Consider the following 23,286-nt stretch of genomic DNA (forward strand, 5'->3'; position numbering starts at 1 on the left):
GTAAAATTAGTTTTATTATATACTTTACGCTTGCAACATTACAATTAATGTCATCTTTGATTTTGGAAAGAAATGTTTACAGTTGCGTTTGATTTGAATTTTTACATTTTTAGTTATTTATCTAATAAAATATAGATGGACGAATTACGGGGACCAAATATACAAATAGTCCTACATGTAAAAGAAGGTACGTCTTTTTGCACTTTTCCCTTGTGACAGCAAAATGTTTTGCAAAACAGCTGTAATCATTTGAATTATTTTGGAATGTTTTAGGTCTTGGTTTTGGGTTTTTACGGACTCCGTTTATCGTTAGTGGATCTCTAAATGGTTATATGCTAGAGACTGATCCTGTTGTGCCGTCACATGCTCCAGTCTTTGATGCAGAACTTGTTTGGGAGGCTGACAAAAGAAGGTTTCGAAGGTAAACAAATCACTTTTGTTTTGCACAATTTTATTGGGTTTCTTATAAGAAAATCCTAGTATTGGTTACATTTTGATTGCCACAAATATCAAATGTGTTCTAAACTAACATTTCTTGTAAAACATTAGAATAGTTTTGTAATATGACAACAGAAAATCATATGATTATATTTTGACAACGAAATACGTAATATAGCATATAAAAAACACTAGCAGGACCTCAACTATACATATAAAAGGTAATTTTCTCTATACATATGCTTAACAGGCTCTTATTTTAAACAATTGCAGCTTACGAGTTCAGAATGTGCCGGTCAAAGTGGAAGTCTTCTCAACCAGTACTCAAGGCCGCAAGGATAAAGTAGGATACTTGCTTCTGAGTCTACTTGGAGCTCAACCATGCCCATCCAACAAAGTTGTAGAAGTAAGTACTTAGGTTATTTTCTGTGATGTGTGATAACAAGTGTTGCACCATAGGGGCTCCGGAACTGGTCTAATAAGAGGACTCGGTGCCCCTTATCGGTGCTGAAGGTGGCCACTGGGGTGGTTTTAGTGAGGTAAAATCCCACACTTCCTAGTCTCTCTCCAAAAAGCTAGGCGATTTTTGAAGGTTTCACCCCTGTTATAAAAAAAAATTCTGTTTCATTCTCTGCGCTAGGAAGTTCCTAAACAGATTTTAGTACATGTGAATAGGGCTACTATTTAGTAAGCCTAAATTTAAAAAAAAACATGAATTTTGAACCATTGGTTATACTTACTCAGTACATTATATTACAATCAGTTCTTTGATATAACATTGTAGGAAACAATTGGTTTTGTATTCTCATAGTAAGTACATTATAACATTCTAATATTAAGCCCATACTGATCAATCAGAGCTTTGTTGATTATTGCTGATAACTGTAATAACCATAATGGAACATTTGTTATATTCAAGGAACATGTACACAAGTAGAAATATTAAAACTTCTATTAATGAACAGCTTTCAATTTGTATTGCTTACAATAAACTAATATATTATTTGGAACTTGTAACATTTTATTATACATAGTTTCTCATATCTTATTATGTTTTTAAAAGTGCCTAATTTAGGATTAATTGAAATAAATGCTTTGACTTTAATTGTGTTACAGGTCAAGCATTCCTGGCACAGGCTGCTTGGTGTAAAGTCGGAGGGAAAATGCTGCCATCCACAGCTGTTGATGAGCCTGTCTATTGAAGACAGGATTAACACGCCAACTCCTGTAAGCATTCACAGTATCTGTCTAGGTGTCTAGATGTCTACTCATATGTGTCTAGGCAACTTCAGCCGAGAGATGTAAAATAAGGCCTACTTTCTTAAGTAAATGGTGCGATCATGTATGGTTATATCCGGTATAATGTCTGTCTTTCACTTCACTCTTTTGTCATGGTTCTTGCATGGCAGTAACATGAGTTAGGCTCAATAAATTTCGAAATTTCCTAGGTCTCTCTAGTTACCAATTGTTATACTGTTAGGTGCTAATCAAATGTGAAATGCACTTTCATTTATGTGAAAGTTACCTAAATTTTTTCACATCGATGATATACTGCAAAGTAGGTCCTGAGTCATACTAACAAAATTTTTTGTTACAAGTTATAACAAAATAAAACATCATTTTAAATCAGTTATTACTTAAAGGTTCATTTCCTAATTCCTTGGTCACTTGTGCTTACTCTTCAGTACCCTTAGTACGAGTTTGTTTTACGTTCAACGAGATCAAAATAAGAGCGCGTTTGGTGCTCCTATTGGTTGGTTAATTCGTGCCGGCCAATCAGAGCACCGAACGCGCTCTCGTTTCGTTTTCGTTCAACGTAAACCAAACACGTACTAAGGGAGTACTTGAAATATAGTTACTCATGTTTATGCAAATTGCTTTGAAAATATTTCCTTTCATGCTACAAGTAATTATAACAATATACCATTCATATCAACAACGGTCATGTTTATTCATATTTTTGTTTTTACATTGCATGCCTGTAATCACATAATGTCTATTCAATGTTGTTTATGTTCTATACTAAGTGCAGTTATTGTTTGTTAAGTAAGTTTACAAGCAATAATTATATTCAATGGAATGTGGAAGTTAATGATTAGTCGATAATTCATTTGAAGTAATAAGTGGTTTCATGATTACCTATCTATGAAGTTTTTTGGTAATAACTTTCTTCTAATTGGAAATAGCCAACCCACATTGAGCAAGAGTGGTGAACTGGTGACCAATGCTCAAACCTTCTCCGTGTCAGAAGAGGCGTTTGGTCAGCAGTGGCCATTAATAGGCTGTTGATGATGATGATGAATTAGAAATAGTGTAAGACTAATAATATACAGTTTCAAAGGCTATGGATAGCCACGGGCCACTGTAGACAACTATTCTATAAACTATCTGCCAGTTTTTATCATGTAATTTTTATGAAAGTGGGGAAAATAGCCCTTAATTTTATATTTCACCATGAAAGAAGCTTATTTCGACCAGTTTAGGTAATACTAAACCTATAGTGAGTATGATGGAGGACATTATGAGTTGATTCATCATCATCATCAGCCTGTACTCGTCCACTGCTGGACATAGGCCTCTCCAATGAGTTGATTATGTGATAACAATCAACAGCTGGCAGAAGACTTGTAAAATATTATCACATCCTTTTCTTTTGTATGTTGTTTCCAGCGCAATGAGCTGCGTATGTTCCACAGCAATGAGGTCGCCTACCCTCCTGCAAACCCATCATCGAATCCTCCCACTGCCAAATCTATGTTGATGACTTTGAGTGAGTATTACATACATATGACTTAAATTGACTTGATTGTTTCTTGGTCTAGCAAGTTCCTATTTCAGTTTTTAAACTAACATGGTCACTAACACTAAATAATGTTATGATGTCATTTCCATTATCAGCTCTTTGCCTAACGCCTGTTAAAAACATTATGAGAATTAAAATAATTTTGAATCCCTAATACTTAACTGACTTACGGAACGCTGCGACTCCTTTGCCTAGCGTGGTCCACGGGCGGCGACGATTGCTTACCATCAAAGTCAAAGTATTTATTTTTGTTGGTTGATTTGAAAGTATTTATTAGAGGTTGTCGGGAATGCTGCTATACATGAAGAGTTCCTGCTATGTTTTGCTTTGGAAAGTGTACAAAATTATACAATGTATCAAAAATAAAATATATGAAAGAAAATAAAATTCATTTCATCAAAAGATCTGTCTTCTCGCTTAGTGACCTATGCTATAAAAATATACTTATTGTGTATTTTTTATTTTCAGAGGAATATGTAGCAGAAAGCAAGAAGACTGCGTCATGTCCGGAGCTGCAGCCGAAGCTGCTGTGCGATGAAGGCCTCATACGGATCGGCGCTGGGAAACAACTGTTTGTTCTCAGCTTTGTGATTGGAGCAGTTGAAAATTTTGACTTGGTATAAACAAATTTATCAGTATTAATAGGGAACTGTGAGGATAGATGATCCATCCTAGTATGGATACGTATGGAATTCAAGTGTAGACATGCTAAAGGGATGTTTGCTATTTTTGTTTAAATAATAATAGGTATTTAACTAACATTTGTTCTTTCAGTTGTTACCTGACCGAAACTCCAGCAAAGAAGTGGACTGTTATGTCACTTATTCAGTTTTCACACATAACATCATGACGGATCGGTATGTATACTTAGAAATAATATTAAAAGAATCTCTTAAATGACCATGCCTGATAATCTCTAATAAGTACAGATATTGAATGTGCAACCAGCAACCGTGATTCAAATCGGCTTCATTACCAAATCGGCCATGAATCTGAACTCCGTTCTAATACAAAGAATATCTGATCCGTAGCTGCGGACTATCTAGAGGGTTACCGGGGCTGCGGCTCGAAAAACAGGAGTAGGAACGGGGTGGATTGTTAGTCAGTAAGAGTCTGACACTTCCTCTCGTCTCACCAAAGGCGGGAAAAGTCATTAGATGACTTCCCTAATAAAAAAAAAAAAACACTAAGAATGTACAAAAATGATACAAGATATGTTATTGTGGAAATTGGCGTTCCATTGTCTCTGCCTACCCCTATTACATGGGACATACAACGTGAATTGTGAAATGTGGGTGTACATTGGCATTATGTGCCATAATGTGCACCTCTGCCTACCCCTGTTGGGGATTAAAGGCGTGATGTTACCTAAAAAAATATACTAATTACCTAATTTATTCCCCAGAATGTCACCATCCTCGTCATCATCTGCGAATGGTCTGTCGGTGCAGTTCAACCAGCGCACGTCGCTCCGCCTGGCCTCGGAGCTGGCGACCCTGGGCCGGTACTTCACGGACTGTCCGCATCTAGTCACCAGGGTCTGGGCAGGGGAGACGGATGTTGGTGAGCAGTTCTATGTACCTAGTTGAAAAAAAATAAGCATTAAAAATACACCTAGGAAAACTTGAGATTTCGATTTGAAAATTGGATACCTTGGGTAATTTTTAAATATTAAAAAATAATTGCACTTTCATTCACAGATTCCCCCCTTCAAAAAAGGCTAGTTAAAGGCTCGAAAATTAAGTAGACCATCCCTACTTAAATCATCCCATGACTTCTCTCGCCTTAGGCGAGGCGAGAGGGAACGTCAAACTCTTACTGACTAAAACCATCCCGTTCCTACTCCTGCTTCAAGCCGGAGCCCCGATAAACCCGCTGGGTAGTCCGCAACTCCGAACGAAACTAGCCTGTCATGATGACGTTGTTGTAGAAACAAAAATCTTGGTCGAAAAATAAGATAGCCTAAATACAAAAAATAATATTAGGCATTTTTAAGTAACTACGTATATTTTCAGGTATCTGCAGCATGGACCTCCGCAAACTCATACCAACGGAAGACATACAACACTTTTTGTCAAAGTTCTGTAACGGAGCTCTCAGCATACACGAGCGGTGCTTCATCCTGCGCTGTGACGAGGGCCCGGCCAGAGAAGGGTCTAGGAGACCCTACGTCGATGTCGAAATGAGCCTCAAGTATTTAGGAGATAAGCAGGAGGTTCAGGTAATTTTATTTATTTAAAGGTTTTCGTATACTGTAGGATAGATATTATTGTCTAAAGAAAGCCTTATTACTCCCCTTCCCAAGCCACGATTTCCCAACAATCCTTAAATTCCCCCCAAAACGTAAGGCTTCTGGTGTTTCGGGTGTTCATGGGCAGCGGAAATTGCTTACCATTACATAAAAGATACTATATTCATTTTCTTCTATGTCTTTTTATTTATTTTGTTGCGGGATTCAAGACTCTGGTTCATGTCTGTGAGATACAATAGGACTTGATTTATTTTTCTGCTGTCATGCTATATTTCGTCTGTAGATCTAGATATTGTTTCACAGCTTGTATAAGAGAGTTTGTCCCAAATTAAAATAATGACATTGTTCCATTAACGTTCCATTAGCCTAGAAAAGGAATGTAATGACTTTTTCCCTGGATTTGACTGATGTAATTATTGAAGGCTTTAATACAATATTCAAACCAACCCGTCTCCAATTGTTTCAGAAACCCAACAACCTGACGGCCCGCAGTGCCTCTCGCCTGCAGACTGGCGGGAAGGAACCAGTGCCTCATGAACCAAACCTCGACTTCCGAAGTGGAAGCTGTACCAACCTCGGTCATGATGTGGGACAGGTCGCCTATACTAACTTAGGAGCTATGAATACTGGCAGGTGAATACTATTTACTACAATGCAGCAACGTCATGCCTTTTATCCCCGAAGGCAGACGTGCACATTACGGCACGTAATGCCGCTATACAATGTACACTCACTTTTCACCATTTTGTGTTACAAGTCCCATGTAATGGGGTTGCGTCTATTGCCATATCCTGGACACAATTCCAGACCCCGTGATACCCCAGTAATACTTTGCCCGACCCGGGAATCGAACCCGAGACCCCTTGTTCGGCTATTTATAACATATAATATTTACTACAATCTATAATATATGTCTAGTTCAATAAAACAGAGTCCATGACGCAATAGCCGTTTATAGCATTAATGTCGACTTCTTGTCACTAATCTGTCTGTAAAAGAACTCGAAATTTGTAATTAAGACACCCTCTAATGTTTTGACATTCGCATATGTGTTCGCTAACGAGGTTATGGGATTAGTAATATATGTGTAATTACAGACAAACACGCACACACATAAAAAAATTGGTAGTATAACCTCCTAACTTTTTGCGTCTTATGAATATGCACGGTTGGCACGGTGGCTGGGCAACTGGCTGCCGTGTAATGTGTAGCGGATTCGATTCCCGCACGGAGCAACTCTTTGTGTAATCCACAAATTGTTGTTTCGGGTTTGGGTGTCATGTGCATGTGAAATTGTATGTTTGTAAACGCACCCACGACACAGGAGAAAATCCTAATGTGGGGCAACGTTTAAAAAAAGAATCAAAAAATAATAATATACCATAAAACACGTAATTCCAGGTACAAAACCGCGTCAGGCGACACAGTCCTCCAGTCCACTGAGATAGCGGACCTTATAAAGAAGATGTGTGAATCCCTGGCCCTGTCCCAGGAGAGGTTGGTGACGTCAAGAGCGCGGCCCGTCACCGCCGACGTGCAGGTGCAGTGCGACCATCTCCTCGGGGACTCCAACAGTGAACCTGCGCTCAGTACTCAGGAGGCGGGTGATAGGTAAATAAAAAAAATGTGCCTGATCCGGAACTGCGGACTAGCGCTAGGTAGTCCGCCCTACTGGGTCCAGTACAGTCTCAGCCCTACTGGGCCCCATCTGTGGTGGTCTGATAGCTCTTTAAGGCGATTAAGGCTATCCTAATATACTTTCCAGTTTTGCCTAAACTGTTGTAGCAAGAAAATCTTGTCTGGTCTAAAAAGTAGTCAAAGTCAGTCAAAATTATTTATTTCAAATAAACCAAGTCACTTTTGAATGTCAAACCAAATATGTATAATAACATTAATAATGTCTGTCTATCGGTCAGTCTTCTAGTAAAGATATTTGCTTGTTCCAAAGTGTAGATTCCTAAGGAGAAGAATGAGCAAGAAACTCCATAGGTTACTAGAAGAGTGGGAGGACTCCTGTTTTAGGGTTCTTTGTGTAGGCACCCATTGTTTACATTAAACAATTGTTAAAGATTAAAGATCAAATTATTTGTAGCTAACCTTATATCCCCGCAAAAACCCGGCAACGCATTTGTAATTGAGATCATAATGAATTTAAAAACTTTCATTACTGAATAGATTTTTTTTTACATAACTTTCTACAACTTGGATGTTTTGGCTATAATACTATAAGTTTTACTATCTTTTTTTTCAGAACGGTTATATTGGAGACAAGCATAAGTGATACTTGTATCACAAAAAATCCAAAAGGTATGTACATATTTTGGTTTTTTTATTTATTGTGTACTTTATCAGAGTATCATTTTACGAAATCTAAATATTCATACATTTATTCGAGCCTTTGACTGCTATCAGAAAACTGTTGAAGCCCAATCCTCCGCTAACTCCGGTCACCGGTGACCTACGTAATGTAAAAAAAACACATCCATCTTGTTTCTTCTCACTAGGATTTTGTACTACGTCATAGATATTTGTACCAACTCAAAAATGTTTGTAGATTAACAATTTCATAGAAATATTAAAAGATATCTATTTAATATTTTCACAGAAATGGTAAAGAAGATGATTCCCGCGTTAGAACGCGACGCCATAATGCAGAAGTTTATCGATGAGCTCGAAGACTGGAAGGAGAAACAACAGGAATTGTTTAAATGTCAAGTATGTAGCATCATTTCATTGTCTTAATTATATCCATTTCAATAGTATACCGAGTATATTCCAAGGTTTATTTAGTATTATAGTAGTCATAAAACATAAATGTTTACCCAGGTATCTTGTAATTGACCCAGTGAGGTGGTTTGTTAGTCATAATAGTTTGAACAAATCGACCTCTCGCCTACGCCTAACGCCATCCGAGGAGCACAGAATTTTAGCCATAAAGGCAAAAAAATAGGCTAACTAACACCATCCGAGGAGCACAAAATCGTTAGCTATAAACGAAAAAAAAATTAAACCTAATTATGTTGCGTAAGTTATACACCTAACACCATGTATGTACTATCAACCACAATCATTACCCTTATTTCTCTCTTTTAATTTGTGAACTTCCAGCTAAAACGCAAAGAAGAGTATCACCTGGAACTCTTAGCTAAGGAGTGGTCGAAGAAGCAGGTGGACCTGGAGTGTAAACTGAGTAAGGGCATAGAGCAGTGTCGCAACCTGGCGGCGGACCTCAGCAGAGCTACTGAAGACTTCAGACTTAGGGGCTACAGGAACTGTGAGAGGGAGAAAAAGGTACTTATTAATTCAGATCAGATCAACGACACGCCTTTTATCCCCGAAGGGGTAGGCAGAGGTGCTCTTTACGACTCGTAATGCCGCTTATACAATGTACACCCACTTTTCATAATTGGTCTTATTTATTATACTATTGAAATATGTACTGCTACTCAGTAGTCATCCTCCTTATCTTACACGAAATTACTTGAAGACGGCTTAAGTATGTCGCTTCCAAATGATGTGACCTCTGTTAGAGAATAAATAAAACATCACGGTCATTTCGGTTAGTCTTAGTTTTTAAACCGTAGAGTTTAAACCGTAAAGTGTAATAAACGTGTGTATTTTTCATGAATCTATCTACTGAAATATTGGCGTTTACAAAATACTAAGCTAATATCATACATTCTTAACCCATGTCAAGCCTTTGCTATTACCCTTTGCAAAATAAAAGGATCTCAGCACCATTTTAAATAAAATTTCAGTTGCTAGACGCAAAGAAGGCTCTAGAGTCCCACTACACCGACAAGTACCAGGAGTTGAGGCAGGCGTCGCAGAAGATGGAGGACGACATGAACCACCAGCTCAAGCTCAAAGACATGGCCATACAGGAGTTACAGCTCAATGTAGAACAGCTGCAGAAACAAGTGGAACTGCTCAAGGTACACTTTTAACTTAACCCGCCACTGGTGACGTGTATTTGTCTTACATAGTCAGTGACCCTGGTCTCCTGCACCGTGATTTTGTGGTTTATGTATTATTTTTTTATTATTATTAGATTTTTTAGATAGATATTATGAATTAGAAACGATATAAAATAGGACATTGACATTAGAAGGACACAAAATGACATAAATATACAAATAGAAAATAGTAATAAGAGCATAAACTGTTATAAACGTGCTGTATTGGACTTTTCATGAACCTATCTACTTAAATCTTGCCGTTTACAAAATTCTAAAAATATCATAAATTCTGGAATTACCCGGTGTCTAGCATATTGGTAATAAATTACATACTATTGGCAAAATGATCTTTATCCTTTGCAAAATAAAAGGTCAGCTCATTGTATCTTTATAATTAATATTATATAGTTGCGTAGACGCAAAGAAGGCTCTAGAGTCCGCACTACACGACAAGTACGCAGGAGTTGAGGCATAAAATTTGGCGTCTATAGTTTAAGATGGAGGACGACAGTGAACCACCAGCTCAATTTTTCAAAAACATGGCGATAAAGGAGTTAGCTCAATAAATGGAACAGTTGCAGAAACATAGTGGAACTGCGTATTTCAAGGTCACACTTTTAACTTAATTACGTTGTTGGCAAATTTAACAGTGTTTTGTCTGCACCATTATCAGACAAAGCTAGAAAATTGTATTTACTTATTAAAAATATTTTTATTAATAGATATTAAGTTCTTTTATGTTTATATTTATATTTTGTTAAGGTTCCTATGAGGGTGACATAGTCAGTGTGATTAAACCCTCCAATATATTTATTAAAGATTAAAAAAAAAGGTACACTTTTGAAAATTAAGATATAAGAATTGATAGGGTGTTATGAATCAATACATAGTATAAAACAAAGTCGCTTTCTCTGTCCCTATGTCCTTTTGTATGCTTAAATCTTTTAAACTACGCAACGGATTTTGATGCTTTTTTTTTAATAGATAGAGTGATTCAAGAGGAAGGTTTATATGTATAATACATCACCATTGCACCCAAGCGAAGCTGGGGTGGGTCGCTAGTTTATGATAATTGCCAAGTTCCCGAGTTGGACATAGAGTGATTGCAAGAGTGAATAAAAAATAAATAATATTTTATTATCCGTTTTTCAGAACAACATTAAGAATACTGAAAAGGAATCGCAGAGTCGATACTCCGGACTAACGAAAGATCAAACTGCCAGTCTTATACAGGAGTTGGTAAGTATTCTTGTTCTTGCTATAATTTTTAATAAGGTGTAATTTCTTTACATTGAATGGGTCGACTTTTGGTTGCTATCTCTCCTGATGGTAAGTGATGATGCGGCCTACGATGGAGCACGTCGGACCATAAGCAACCTATTCACTCGGGAGATTTTTTGAAGACACCCAGGTTCAATACCCATCAGGAGCCACAGACTCCGGCAAGGAGTTCTAAAGTGATTAATCTAAGAGATAAAGAGTTTATGTCTGTTTATGCCTAGAAGAGAAACTACTACCGCAAAGGTATTCTTTGCATAAATAAATCATTGTACGAATTTTGATCTAGGAATCAGGATTAAAAGTAGGTACAGGTAAACAATTTTATTTATTTTGGCTTCAAAATAACGGGAGATTTTTTTAAACACAATCAATTATAACAACAACACAATTTATTATCACTAGTCAAGATTGTTACCAATGCTCCGACCAAGCTAACATTATAATCTAATAATAAAATTGTTCATATTTCCAGCGTTACCTAGAAGAGAAACTAGACAGCGCGGTGCAATCGAAGGCATTCTTCAAAGAGCAGTGGGGGCGCGCCGTGCGGGAGCTGCACCTGGTGAAGCTCGCCACGAGGAAACAGATGCTCTCGCAGCTGCAGCAGGATCGGAAGCAGCTCGACACCATGCGGTGAACTCATACGAATTTTAATTATTTATTGTACAAATTTCGTGAGACATAACTAAATTAATCATTGACTGATAGCTAACTGTGCGATAGATATTTACTAGAAAAACACACATATTGTAGTTATTAGATAAAATGTAAAACACACTTTAGCTGTACAAAATACTAGATAAACATAATTACTTTTTTAAACTATGATTTGAACGTACTCTTGCTTATTTCTTACAGACTTGACACAATAGAAGACGAAGAGGAAATCAATATAAACCAAAATCCTATTGATCTGAAGAAGCTGAAAGACGATTTCTACGTGGACATACTGGCGAACACGCCCGCACTCAACACGCATTCTTTAATAAGTAAGTCTAATAATTAGTTTTAGCCTTTCTTTAACGAATAAAATTGGCATGTTGAATATGTAGATATGGATTTAACAAAGAGTTTATACTAAACATATGTATATGCAACGTAACATCTTTTATTTCTGAAGAGGTAGGCAGAGGTACATACGTCACGTAATGTCGCTATACATATGTACACCCACTTTTCACCATTTGTGTTATAAGCCCCATGTAATAGGGGGTGTATTTTATACTAAACACTACTTATGTTTATTTCAGATCCGACCGGACCTGACGAATTAGACATGTTTAATGATCTGAAGTAAGTACTTCTTTTTAAGTGAATTTTAAAAATCTTGACTGTCTTAAATTAACAATATAATCATTTGTAAAAATACTTAACTTACACTTGTAATCTATAATTGCAGGAACGCACCAAAAAATCCGATGAACGAGAAAATAAACGAGTTGATCGCGCAACGTGACCGACTAGTACAACAGGACAACCCAGACGAAGAGATGCTCAAACAATTGAACCATGAAATACGAAGTATGTTGCTCAATTGTGGCACTTGACCGTGGATTAATGTAACTTAGTTTAATACTCGAATTTATAACTATTTTATAGACAAAACTGTATGTTGGGTACATATAATGGGATGGAATGTTTGGATACTGGCATATCCAGCATAGCAAAGAAGCCTGTGTTTTGAAATTTCGTAAAGGATTTTCAGCCTTATTGACAATATTTTGATAAGAAGGTAATTCCGTTATCTTCAACACTCATGCTCAACCCTAAATGTTGGGGGTCACTAGAATTTTCTCCTGGTTATGACTAATTTTGACTAATGTCGTTTGAAGTCTATTAAACCTTTTTAACCGACTTCATTGTGCATTAATATACTGGTTTCGGTACACTTAGAAATGACTAATGATATAAAAGTAGATGATGGACATTTAAGTTATACTATTGTCGCCAAAGCTTTTGACTTCATGGTTACTAAACCCCTCATTTACTTTTATATACATTTATAAAGTTAAAAATATTATGTTAATTAAAATAAAATCATTAAGGTCGTTGTTATTTATTATTTATCATGTTTTGTTGTCATAAAGTACGTATTGTTGATTTGTTAATACTCTTTGTGACTGACGCTGACACTGATGTATGCTAGACGGGTTTGTTATTGAAAATAAAAAGATTTTTTAATGTTTCTGAGATATTTTTTAATGCCTTTTTCCACCTTTGACTTGTAGTATCTTCAGTACCACTTGCAATGGATTATTAGTAGGTGACTGAGACGCCCACAAAAAAAAATAAAGTCTAATAGTAAAATCTCCATTCATAATATCGTCACGCCTGTTTTCCTTTGTGGTAGGCCAGGTAGGTAGGTAGGTAAATTACCCCAATTATTATTATACTCTGTGAAATAATTTTGTAGGCATAGGCATACTCAGAGAGAATAATAACTATAGAGGCCCAAGTACTATGCAATGTACATACTAGGCGTTGGGCACTACCTTTTTCGCCTCATCTATTTCAATTTGGTCTATAAAAACTTAAAAGAAGCCCAAGTTAGCATTATATCTCTAGCCCACCTAGCACCTACCAAGTTTTCCGTCTTCTGAAGAATAGCAAGTTTGTTGTAGGTATGGGTCGAAACTTGACTTTAAAATATGGAATTGGAACAAACAAAAATTTAATGAACGAAAACTAAATGATAAAATAATCAATTGTTAATTTACCACGTTTAGACGTTAATATTTAGTACAAAATAATTAAAGAAATAATTCACAATAGTAAGTTTAAGTTACTATCGTACTCCACCAAGTACAACTCTATTTTCGAATGACGACATCTTATTATTCTCTTTGGACGACATGACGTATCGTATGATTGCAAATCATTTGACGTATTATTTTATTTATTAGTGATTGATTTTAATCGACCAAAAATTGTAATTCAAAGCTATATCGAAGAAATAATAAGTGTATGATAGCAGTGATATTCACCTAACCCGTTACAGTATTGTATGAGTGCGTTTTTGTGCTAAGAAATGGCTAAAACCAAAGTTACAGGAGCTACTAGCAGGCTGAAGCAAGATTACCTTAGGCTGAAAAATGACCCTGTTCCATATGTGACGGCAGAACCAGTGCCATCAAATATTTTAGAATGGCATTACGTTGTCAAAGGCCCAGAAAAAAGTCCTTACGAGGGTGGCTACTACCACGGAAAAATCATATTTCCGAGGGAGTTTCCTTTCAAACCGCCATCAATTTATATGATTACACCGAACGGACGGTTCAAGACGAACACTCGACTGTGCCTTAGCATTACAGACTTCCATCCCGATACGTGGAACCCAGCGTGGTCAATATCTACAATTCTCACTGGCTTGCTCAGCTTCATGTTAGAAAAAACTCCAACATTGGGATCTGTTGAAACTTCAGATTTCCAGAAACGTTGCTTGGCGGCGGAGTCTTTGGAGACAAATATAAAAAACAAAATGTTCTGTGAGCTATTTCCGGATTATGTCCAGGAGATTGAGCAGCAGCTGAAGTTGCGGCAGGAGGCCATGCTTCACGCGGACACCACAGCTCCCAGCCCAGGTGAAGTGATAACAGAGCAACAATCTAATATGTATTATATCTTGACCAATTTGTTTGTGTTGGTAGGCTTTGTATTTCTTGCATACATGGTAAAATATGTTTTAGTCTCCATATCCAATGATTAGTCATGCTGTATTTTTAATGTAAATATTGTAATTTATTTTGTAAATACATATTATTCCATTAGAGGCAAATTTTGAAGTTATTAATTAATATGACATTGTGCTAAGCATACAGACTATTGATGTACGGGATGTACCTTATATGAACCTTGTTTGTGTGACAAGACATTGCTGATATACTCAATTGTAATGGGGAGAAAAACTCAAAGATCTACGTAGATGTCTCCATCATCGACTCTGTTGTTTGGTTGATGTTTCTTGTTATGTTATTTATTGAATAATTTCACTTGATTATAATAATTAATATGAATGCTCTTGACTTATATCTTTTCAAAGAAACATTATATATTATTGACCATGGTTTATTATGAATTAATCGTAATTAAGTACCTATATTTACCAAAATAATAAAATACAAAATTGAATATCTCATCTCAGTACGGCAGTTAAACTGTGAATATTTAATTTCATACAATATTTGTTTACTTTTGTAGACATATATTACCTATTATGGATTTTGACCAGTGGGAAGGCTAAATTAGGCACATGCGTTCATGCGCCATGTGATAGGATAGGAAGCTTGATAAAAAGCAGTTTTTCTCCTCATTTAGATATGGTAACAAGTTGTAAGCTAAACTGTTGGATTGTATAAACTTATTGCAAGTGTAGTTACCAGTTATTTAAAATTAAAATGTTATCCCACAAACATTCTCCTAATATTCAGTTACAAATAAAATTGGAAATGCATAGAAAGATCTCTTTTGTTCCAAAGTGCTATTTCACTATTGCAACTATGTTTATTGTAAATTGTATGTGTTACATTGTAGTGTAAAGAATATAAAAACATTGATTATACAACATATTGAGCAAGCACTTTCATTGTTAGTGTAAACATTGTATTCACACATTCATAGTTTTTAGAATTCTTTGTGATGAATAGCTAGGTAGCGTGTTTTAAATTAGAGAAAATAATGTAGTATAATGTGATACTTTTTCACTATTGCAAGTATTCTCAGTTAATATTGCAAATAGCTTTTAGTGTGAGAGACATTTGTCAATAATTGTCAAGTTATAAACTTACAAATAAATGTAATAATCTCAAAGTTGTTGCTGCTTGTGTTCGTTTGACTGTCTGTTGTTATTCCAAATATAATAATGAATGTTAAGTTGATTGAATTCGAGTATTTCTTAATGTGCTGCTATCACCCTAATACTGAAATGCTACTTGATTTTAAGTTGTACTTAAAGAATATATAGTATGCTACTATCAACTATTTCAATTTCAAATAATTTATTTCAGACATATTGTATTCATAATCTTAATAGTAACAAGAAAACTTAAAAACTTGAGTCTTAAAATTCAGTGGTGTTTGAGTATTTGGACATAATTCTTCTAGCTTTATGTCATTTACCTATATGATGTTATTCATGTATTAGAGTCCAAAATTGTTAATCTTTCAATCATCAATATTGAGCCTACTGCTGCATTTAAATTGTGTTGTCCATGTATGAATATTATATTTGACGAATAAAACTATGTGCTATATAAAAATCTGCTATTGTTTGATCACTAGTGCTATTGTAAGGTGTGTCAGAATTGGGTACTATTTGTGTAATACAAATCGACAAAAAGTAGTAAATTAATATTATTTATGTGCAAATTATTTTTAAGTTCTATGGACTAATGATTTATTTTATTTGAATTCACACACATCCTGATGAAAATAGTACTTAAAAATATCTATTATTACTTCTTTCATTGCTTGTGTAGCTGTTTCACATTATAAATTTAAGATTCCAAAATGTTTCAATAGTAAGGAGCCCTTCATTTGCCATGTAATGTTGCGCACATCATACAAATATGTGATTATAATCATTGTATACTGTTGATTTTAGCAACTGCTAATTGTTTTAAATCTAGTAAAATGGTATTTTTATATGAAATGTTGTTTTATTTGTGGAAAAATAAATTGAAACATTTATTATGAACCCATTTATTTATTAACTTAAAAAGGTTTTCAGTATCATTTCCATAATTATACATTTTATGAAATACATTTATTTTAGAAAACATTATTTTTTACAATTACATAATATTATTGCCTATTTTCTTGTATACAATGTATTGTTGGTAGGATGGACATGGGTAATATGTTATAGGTATAGGGGTTACATTTCTATAAATGTATTAGCACTTCCTGCCACATTAGTTCATCAAGGTATACCTTGTTACACAATAATAGGTGTCCCAATTAAAATAGGTAAAATGTTTTATACACATCTAGTGTATGATGAATTTTATTTCAGAATACATAGGAAGTATCATTTAGGAAGTTAGGCACACCATAATATACACAAATAAACTTGTTGCTTTATACATGATGCATGTAAATTATATAATATACTAATATGCTATACTTAAAATGCTAATAGTACTACTTACAACTAAAATAATATTTCAATATAAAACATAGATGTAGCTAAAATGTTAAATAATTTGTTAGGTAAAAGATTGAGAAAAAATACAATTGATGGTGTCAGCTTAAGTCACATAATTTGAGGAGTATCTTATTACTATTTACTCTTTATCGTCGTCATCGTCCCAGTCACTAACCAAGCTTCTGATATTATCATTTTTCGGGACGTCTTGAGGCTTATTAGTGTCTGTTTTTGGCAAAATATTTTCATGGGTAGAGTTGTCTGGAATCATATCCTCTTGGGAATCATTGTCCTCCCAATCATTCAGTAAGGATGACAACTTCTGTTGTACTTGAGGATTGGGTATAGGACCGTGCACTGGCGAATCTATTAATGGCGGTAGTTGCATCTCCTGGCTTGAAGAGTCTTCTTCTTGTGAGGAAACTGCACTTTCTTCAGTTTCCACATCTGGTGTCTCAATTTGATTAAGTTGACTAGCCATTTGTTTCTGCATTTCTTGTTGAATGTTTTCTATTGATTCTTCCAATTCTGGTCCATCATCGATGAAAGGTATTTTCTGTGTATCAGCATTAATTTTAGCAGTTTTGTTATTATGATTCTGATTATCTGTGATGTCATATTCATCCTCTGACCATTCTAGTGCCAAGTTTTGGATCTTTGATCCAGTTTCTTTAGGATTTACATTTTGTTCTTGAGAGGGATTGTTTATATCCACAATATCATCATATGCTTGTGATTCCATTAGTTCTTCAGGTTGGTCATTTAGATTTTTAACATTCTCAATACTCTCACCAGGGTTAACAGCTTCTGGATATTCAGAAACACTTTTAGGATCTGTGTTGTCTTGTGGAGTTGTTTGGATAGTGCTGTTTTCATTGGAAGATTGTTGTTCTAGAACATGTTCTCTTTCTACTGGCTGTTCCAGAATGTTTTGTAATTCTTGAGTTTGCTCCATAATATTCTCATTTTCAATGGCTTGTTCTAGTATATTTGAAGGTACTCTGTGCTCTACAACAGTTTCATCTTCTGCTGGGTGCTCTGTCATATTTCCAGATTCTAATGTTTGTTCCACAATATCTGCACTTGTTACTGGTTCTTCTACTTTATCTTCAGTCTCTATTACTTGTTCTGGTTCAGCCTGGCTTTCAGTGTCTATTGGCATTTCTAATTCATTTGCTAGTGGTTGTTGTTCCATAACAATATCTGCTTCAAGTGGTTGTTCAATGACATACTCTGTCTCAATAGCTTGCTCTGTAATATTTTCATTTTCAATTGGTTGTTCTATATTTTCTGTTTCCATTGATTGTTCCTGCATGTCTTCTACACCAATTGGTTGTTCAATTATACTTTCTGTGTCCATCGGTTGAATTATATTTTCTGATACTGGTGGTAACTGCGTTGTGTTCTCTAGTGGTTGTTCAAGTACATTTTGTATTTGCATTGCTTCTACAATATTATTTTGGTCAGTGTGAATGTCATTAGTCTCATTAGTAGTTGTTGAGATATTGCTTGGTTCACTGATCATATTGTTTTCGGTAGGATTATTTATTTGTTCCATAATTTCTTCTGTAGGATTTAAAGAAATTTCAGTCCCATCTGGAGCCATTTCTTTTTGTGGTTCAGAAATCATATGCACTTCTGCAAGGTGATCTAAATTACCAGTAGTCACATTATGATCAGTATGCTGTTGATGAGTCATTTGCAGTTGTTGACTTTCCAAGCTCTCAATATTGTTCTGCCAATTTTGTTCCACCTGATTCATTACAGGTGTGGCAGTTGTTACAGTTTCGAAGGTCTGTGTTATCATTCCAGAAGATTGCACAAACTGTGCTCCTATACCACCTGTGGAAAGTATTTGGAATTGCTTACTCTGGTCATCATGACTGTATACTACCACAATATTAGGGTTATCAGTAGACACAGCTTCAGTGACATTCAATGGATATTCACTAGGTAGTATCATCATTTCACTAGATGTAGTATTATCCAAATCTATGGTACCTGTATCTATTCCTGTATTATGTTGTGCAGTTAATACAGTAAGTGTCTTCGTAGCATCACCATTGTCAAATAGAATAGGATGGTTTGAATTCATTAAAGCTTTATATTCTTCTTCATTTGATACCACAATTTGTATTGGTTGATTTAAATTTGTAGATTTCTTTAATATCATGCTGGACTGTGGTTGAACATTCTCTTCAATATTAGCATTTTCAACATTAGCATATTGAACAGATGTAGTAGGTTGTACAGAATCTGGTTCAACAATGTCTGCTAGGATAAAGTCCTGGTTGAGTGTCTTTTTTCTTGGAATAAGTTGATTGTCTTTCATGATATATTCTTCATTGTTTATTACTACAATCTCTTCATTAGTGGATTCAATAGGTATTTTTACATCTTGGAAGAAATCATTTTGAGATTGAGAGTTACTGCTGCTTTTACCTGGCTTAGGTTTTTGGTTAGATTTTGGTGTACTAAAGCCAGGATTTAAAATCTTTTGTCTTGCATTAGTGACAGATTGTCTTCTAGGTGTAGAGTGTTTGTCACTTGTTGATATTTGGTGACTGGGAAACTGTAAATCTATCTCTTCAAAATCATTGTCATAGCTGGTACTAGGTTCATATTTAATACTAATTGATCTTGGCCTCTCATCATCAACTTTTTCATCATCGGAAGAATCAATAATGCAGTCAGTCTTTGCTTCTTTTTTGTGATGTGTTTTAAGATGTGCATATAGGTTTGATTCCCGCAAGAATATTTTCAAACAGTATACACATTGTAAATTATTTTTCCTTTCAGAGCTGTATTTGTGACCTGTGTTTTGTATGTGTATTAGTAGTTGACTAGAGGATGCAAATGCAACAGAACAAACATTACAGCGGAAGTTTCTAATATCCTTATGGGTTAGCTTGTGTTTGACAAGTAAACCCTCAGTAAGAGCAATATAAGAACACATATTACACTTAGGGAAGTGATACTGTGGTGGAGGTTGAACACCATGTTGAGCATAAAGATGGTGAAGCAAGTAGTTCCTCTTCAAAGATCTAAGTCCGCAATATTCACAGATGTTAGCCACAGGTTTTTCATGGTGCACATCTACTAAATGACGGCGGAATTTGTAATAAGAGTTGAAATGCAGAGCTTTTCCTGGGGTACCACAGATCAAGCATATCCAAGGTCCTTTAACATTTTCTGCTCCCATTGCAATAAGTTTTGCTGCCTGTTTGGAATCTATAACATCAGTTTCATAGGTAAAGTCATCTTCATCTGCTTTCACATTTAGTGGCTTGGCTTCTGTAAAGCTAGGAGCTGAAGCTGACTTTGCTTGTTTCTTTCCTTTGCTGGATACAGGATCTAGAATCTTCAACTTAATATTTTTATTACTTTTGACAAGATGAGGATACTTCTTCAAAAGCTCACTAATTATTCTTGCATGGTCCAAATTGGAGGCATCTTTGCCATCCTTAGTTTCTATTGTAACTTTGGGTCCACCATTATTGTCCAACATTTGATCAAAAAGTTGGCTAGAATCTCTTTCATTTTCTACATAGGAAGTATTGAATAAATCATTTTCATCATTAAAAGTATGGTCACGATTGCTCTCATTAAATATACTTTCATCCTTAGATACTACCCTTTTACATTCAACTATGTCAACTGTTGACATACCAGATACTTTCTTTGAGCTTGATGGTTCACCAAACAAAGTGCTGCGTTTAGCTGCTTTATATCTCTTCACCGTGTCAGGATGAACAACCAAAGGTTGAGAAGTATATGATATATTGCTAAATGAATTGTCAAATAAATTATCTGACTCAAGTTCTTCAGGTATTTCATATCTTGTAGGACGAGGATCTTCCACAACAGATCTTTGTGGAGTAAATGGTTCTGCAGATATTGGTGATGGTGGACGGTAAATACTATTACTAGTCTTGTCACTTTTAGTTAAGGTTTGATAAGTTTTTTTGTTTTTGTACACTACATTATTCTCAAATGCCTTGCCATAGGAACGTTTTGCACCTCCAGTTCCAGTAGTCTTCTTGGGTTCACTTTGTTTAGTAAATTTTTTAGCACTATAACTGTGAGCTGGTGTTTTATTCACTAGGTGGCGATGCGACTCAAGAAGTTTTGTTAAAACGGGCATATTCAGGACTTGGGCAGTTTGATACAACTTCTCCACTAAATCCACCTGAAATTCTAAATTTCCAGTGTACATGAAGTTAACGATGGGGACGATCACATCCGCCTGCAGGTCGTCCGGCATCACCAAACAGTCCTCGTACATCTCACATGTTCGTTCCAAGAGTTCGAAGTACTCAGTGCACGCACTGAGCACTAATCGATGCACTTTTAGCTGGGCATTATCTTGAAATTGCAGCGTCAGGTCACAATAATCAGTCCGGTTAAAGAAATGCTTCAGCCTTTGGAGGAAATATATTCCCCAGTTGTCAACTTTCACTTGCTTTTTTTCCGACATTGTTACGATTTCTCATGGCATATTTCGGTTCCAGTAACACGCCGGCCGCTGAAACATAAGTTTATTACCATTAGAAATTAGCATCATCAGAGTTACACGCGAATAAATGCGGTAACTATTGATCCAAAAACACTAGACATTATTTTCATTTCATTGTTAATCGAGTCGGACTGATGCTATACACTTAGATTTTCACACGCGTTTCACATTTAAAATTTTACTTAAATTTTCCGCCATATAGGTATTGTAGTGTTTTATTCATGGAACTTACCGATATCGGCTAAACAGAATAGTTTGTATTTCGATAACTTGCTCTCGTCACAATCAAACAAAATTACTGCACCAAATCCAACACAAGTTGACACGGTGGACGTAAGATGGCGGTGTACAGCAGCGGCCTCAATCCGAAACTTGACGCTTGTTGACGCTTCGGTCGAAATGCTGTTGTGTAGTCATAATCACTACTAATTATTTTTTACGTACAATAAAAAATGTATATTAGTGTTATTTATTAGTATAGAATAAATACTTTCACAAAATTGAAAAACTAGTGTTTTTATGTCGTTATTTATTTTTAAATCCGTTAAATGTTGTTTAATTGTTCACACTTTGTGCGCAACTCTTCAGTGTCGCCATCTGCGACGACTTTGATACCAACTTATTGATTGCGAACGTTCTAATTTTACTCGAGTCTACAAGCGCGGCGTTCACACAACGAGAAATGAAAATGACGCATCGCGTAACGGAACCCACTGGTTGTCTATTATTATATAAGTTAACTATAATAGGTCAATAGAGGGCTCTGATTTCAGCTAATAATTTTTACTTATATTTTATTATTTATCGTTGAATATTGTTAAAGGAATTAATGTGGATTAGTAATTTATTCTTAATAATATTTTTTTCATATTTTTTTGTCTCAGTCAGTAAATCAGCCGTAGGTAAAGTACAATAAACAAAGATAACTGTGTAATTGAGCGTTTGCATTGAAGATTTTTGGTTAGACGAGAGGCCAGTTATTTACAGAACCTAAAAATATATTAGAATTTTAGAAAGTTGGTACTTTTCCTTGTTGTTACTTCTTTGACTTAAGCTTATATTCCATTATACGATAGTTAATAGTTAATATCTTTACTTATAATATTATAAAGCTGAAGAGTTTGTTTGTTTGTTTGTTTGTTTGAAAGCGCTAATCGAAACTACTGGTCCGATTTGAATAATTATTTTTGTGTTGGATAGCGCATTTATCGAGGAAGGTTATAGGCTATAAATCATCACGCCACAATCAATAGGAACCGAGCAGGGCGGGTGAAACCGCGCAGAAGTAGCTAGTTATTTATAATTTCATTTAAAATGTTTTTTTTAATCTAAGTAGACAATAATATGAGCATAGATGATTTAATTGTACCTAAGTATTAGTTAATTTCACACCTACGTATCGTTTGTGATACACGTTCTTTTTATGGGGGAAAAATCATGGTGAGCCGAGAGAGTGTCCGACTCTTACCCACTAAAAACCACTCTATTCCTACTGCTTCGACACAGATTCCTGATAACCACTAGCTCAGGATCCGTTTGATATTGGTCCTTAATTCTAGAACCAGAAACTATTATTATTGAGAAAGAATCAATATTATTTTACTTAGTCGGAAATCTAACGTCTTGCTGAGTTGTAGTTGAGTTCCATTTCAAACTCAAGGAGGCCTACTTTATTGCTTTCCCTAATCTGATATAGGTCTTATATAATACCTATGTGGGTAACAATTAAGGACCCAGTCGGGCACACAACTTAAGGACTGCTGAGTAATAATAAATATTGTTGTTAATTAGTATATTCTTATTTTCATAATCAAGACATATTGAGTTTGAAGATATATCTAGGTACTATAGGCACCTTATTTACTTAGGGCACTAAATTACAATAAGTTTAGGAAT

General features: G+C 35.4%; 3 protein-coding genes across 3 annotated transcripts; 2 read left to right on the forward strand and 1 right to left on the reverse strand.

Moving 5' to 3' along the window:
• The first annotated feature begins 24 nt into the window (after positions 1-24).
• On the forward strand, positions 25-12,917 carry LOC118274224 (centrosomal protein of 120 kDa). The gene is made up of 20 exons (XM_050707878.1): positions 25-187; positions 274-421; positions 712-844; positions 1,555-1,665; positions 3,109-3,208; positions 3,710-3,858; positions 4,016-4,098; positions 4,647-4,804; positions 5,257-5,462; positions 5,959-6,125; positions 6,894-7,103; positions 7,744-7,799; positions 8,098-8,207; positions 8,601-8,783; positions 9,251-9,427; positions 10,604-10,690; positions 11,205-11,365; positions 11,591-11,721; positions 11,983-12,025; positions 12,132-12,917. The coding sequence occupies exons 1-20, from the start codon at positions 136-138 to the stop codon at positions 12,277-12,279; spliced, it is 2,613 nt and encodes an 870-aa protein (XP_050563835.1). The 5' UTR covers positions 25-135; the 3' UTR covers positions 12,280-12,917.
• A 648-nt stretch (positions 12,918-13,565) lies between these two features.
• Positions 13,566-16,379, forward strand: LOC118273969 (ubiquitin-conjugating enzyme E2 J2). Its single transcript, XM_035591260.2, has one exon. The coding sequence runs from the start codon at positions 13,761-13,763 to the stop codon at positions 14,436-14,438; it is 678 nt and encodes a 225-aa protein (XP_035447153.1). The 5' UTR covers positions 13,566-13,760; the 3' UTR covers positions 14,439-16,379.
• Positions 16,380-16,413: 34 nt separating this feature from the next.
• On the reverse strand, positions 16,414-21,788 carry LOC126913077 (centrosome-associated zinc finger protein CP190). The gene is made up of 2 exons (XM_050707876.1): positions 21,623-21,788; positions 16,414-21,399 (listed from the first exon to the last, which is right to left on the reverse strand). Exon 2 carries the CDS (start codon positions 21,349-21,351, stop codon positions 17,014-17,016), a length of 4,338 nt encoding a protein of 1,445 aa, XP_050563833.1. The 5' UTR covers positions 21,352-21,399; positions 21,623-21,788; the 3' UTR covers positions 16,414-17,013.
• Positions 21,789-23,286: the final 1,498 nt, after the last annotated feature.

The sequence above is a fragment of the Spodoptera frugiperda genome, chromosome 3 (assembly GCF_023101765.2).
Source record: "Spodoptera frugiperda isolate SF20-4 chromosome 3, AGI-APGP_CSIRO_Sfru_2.0, whole genome shotgun sequence".
Taxonomy (NCBI): Eukaryota; Metazoa; Arthropoda; class Insecta; order Lepidoptera; family Noctuidae; genus Spodoptera; species Spodoptera frugiperda.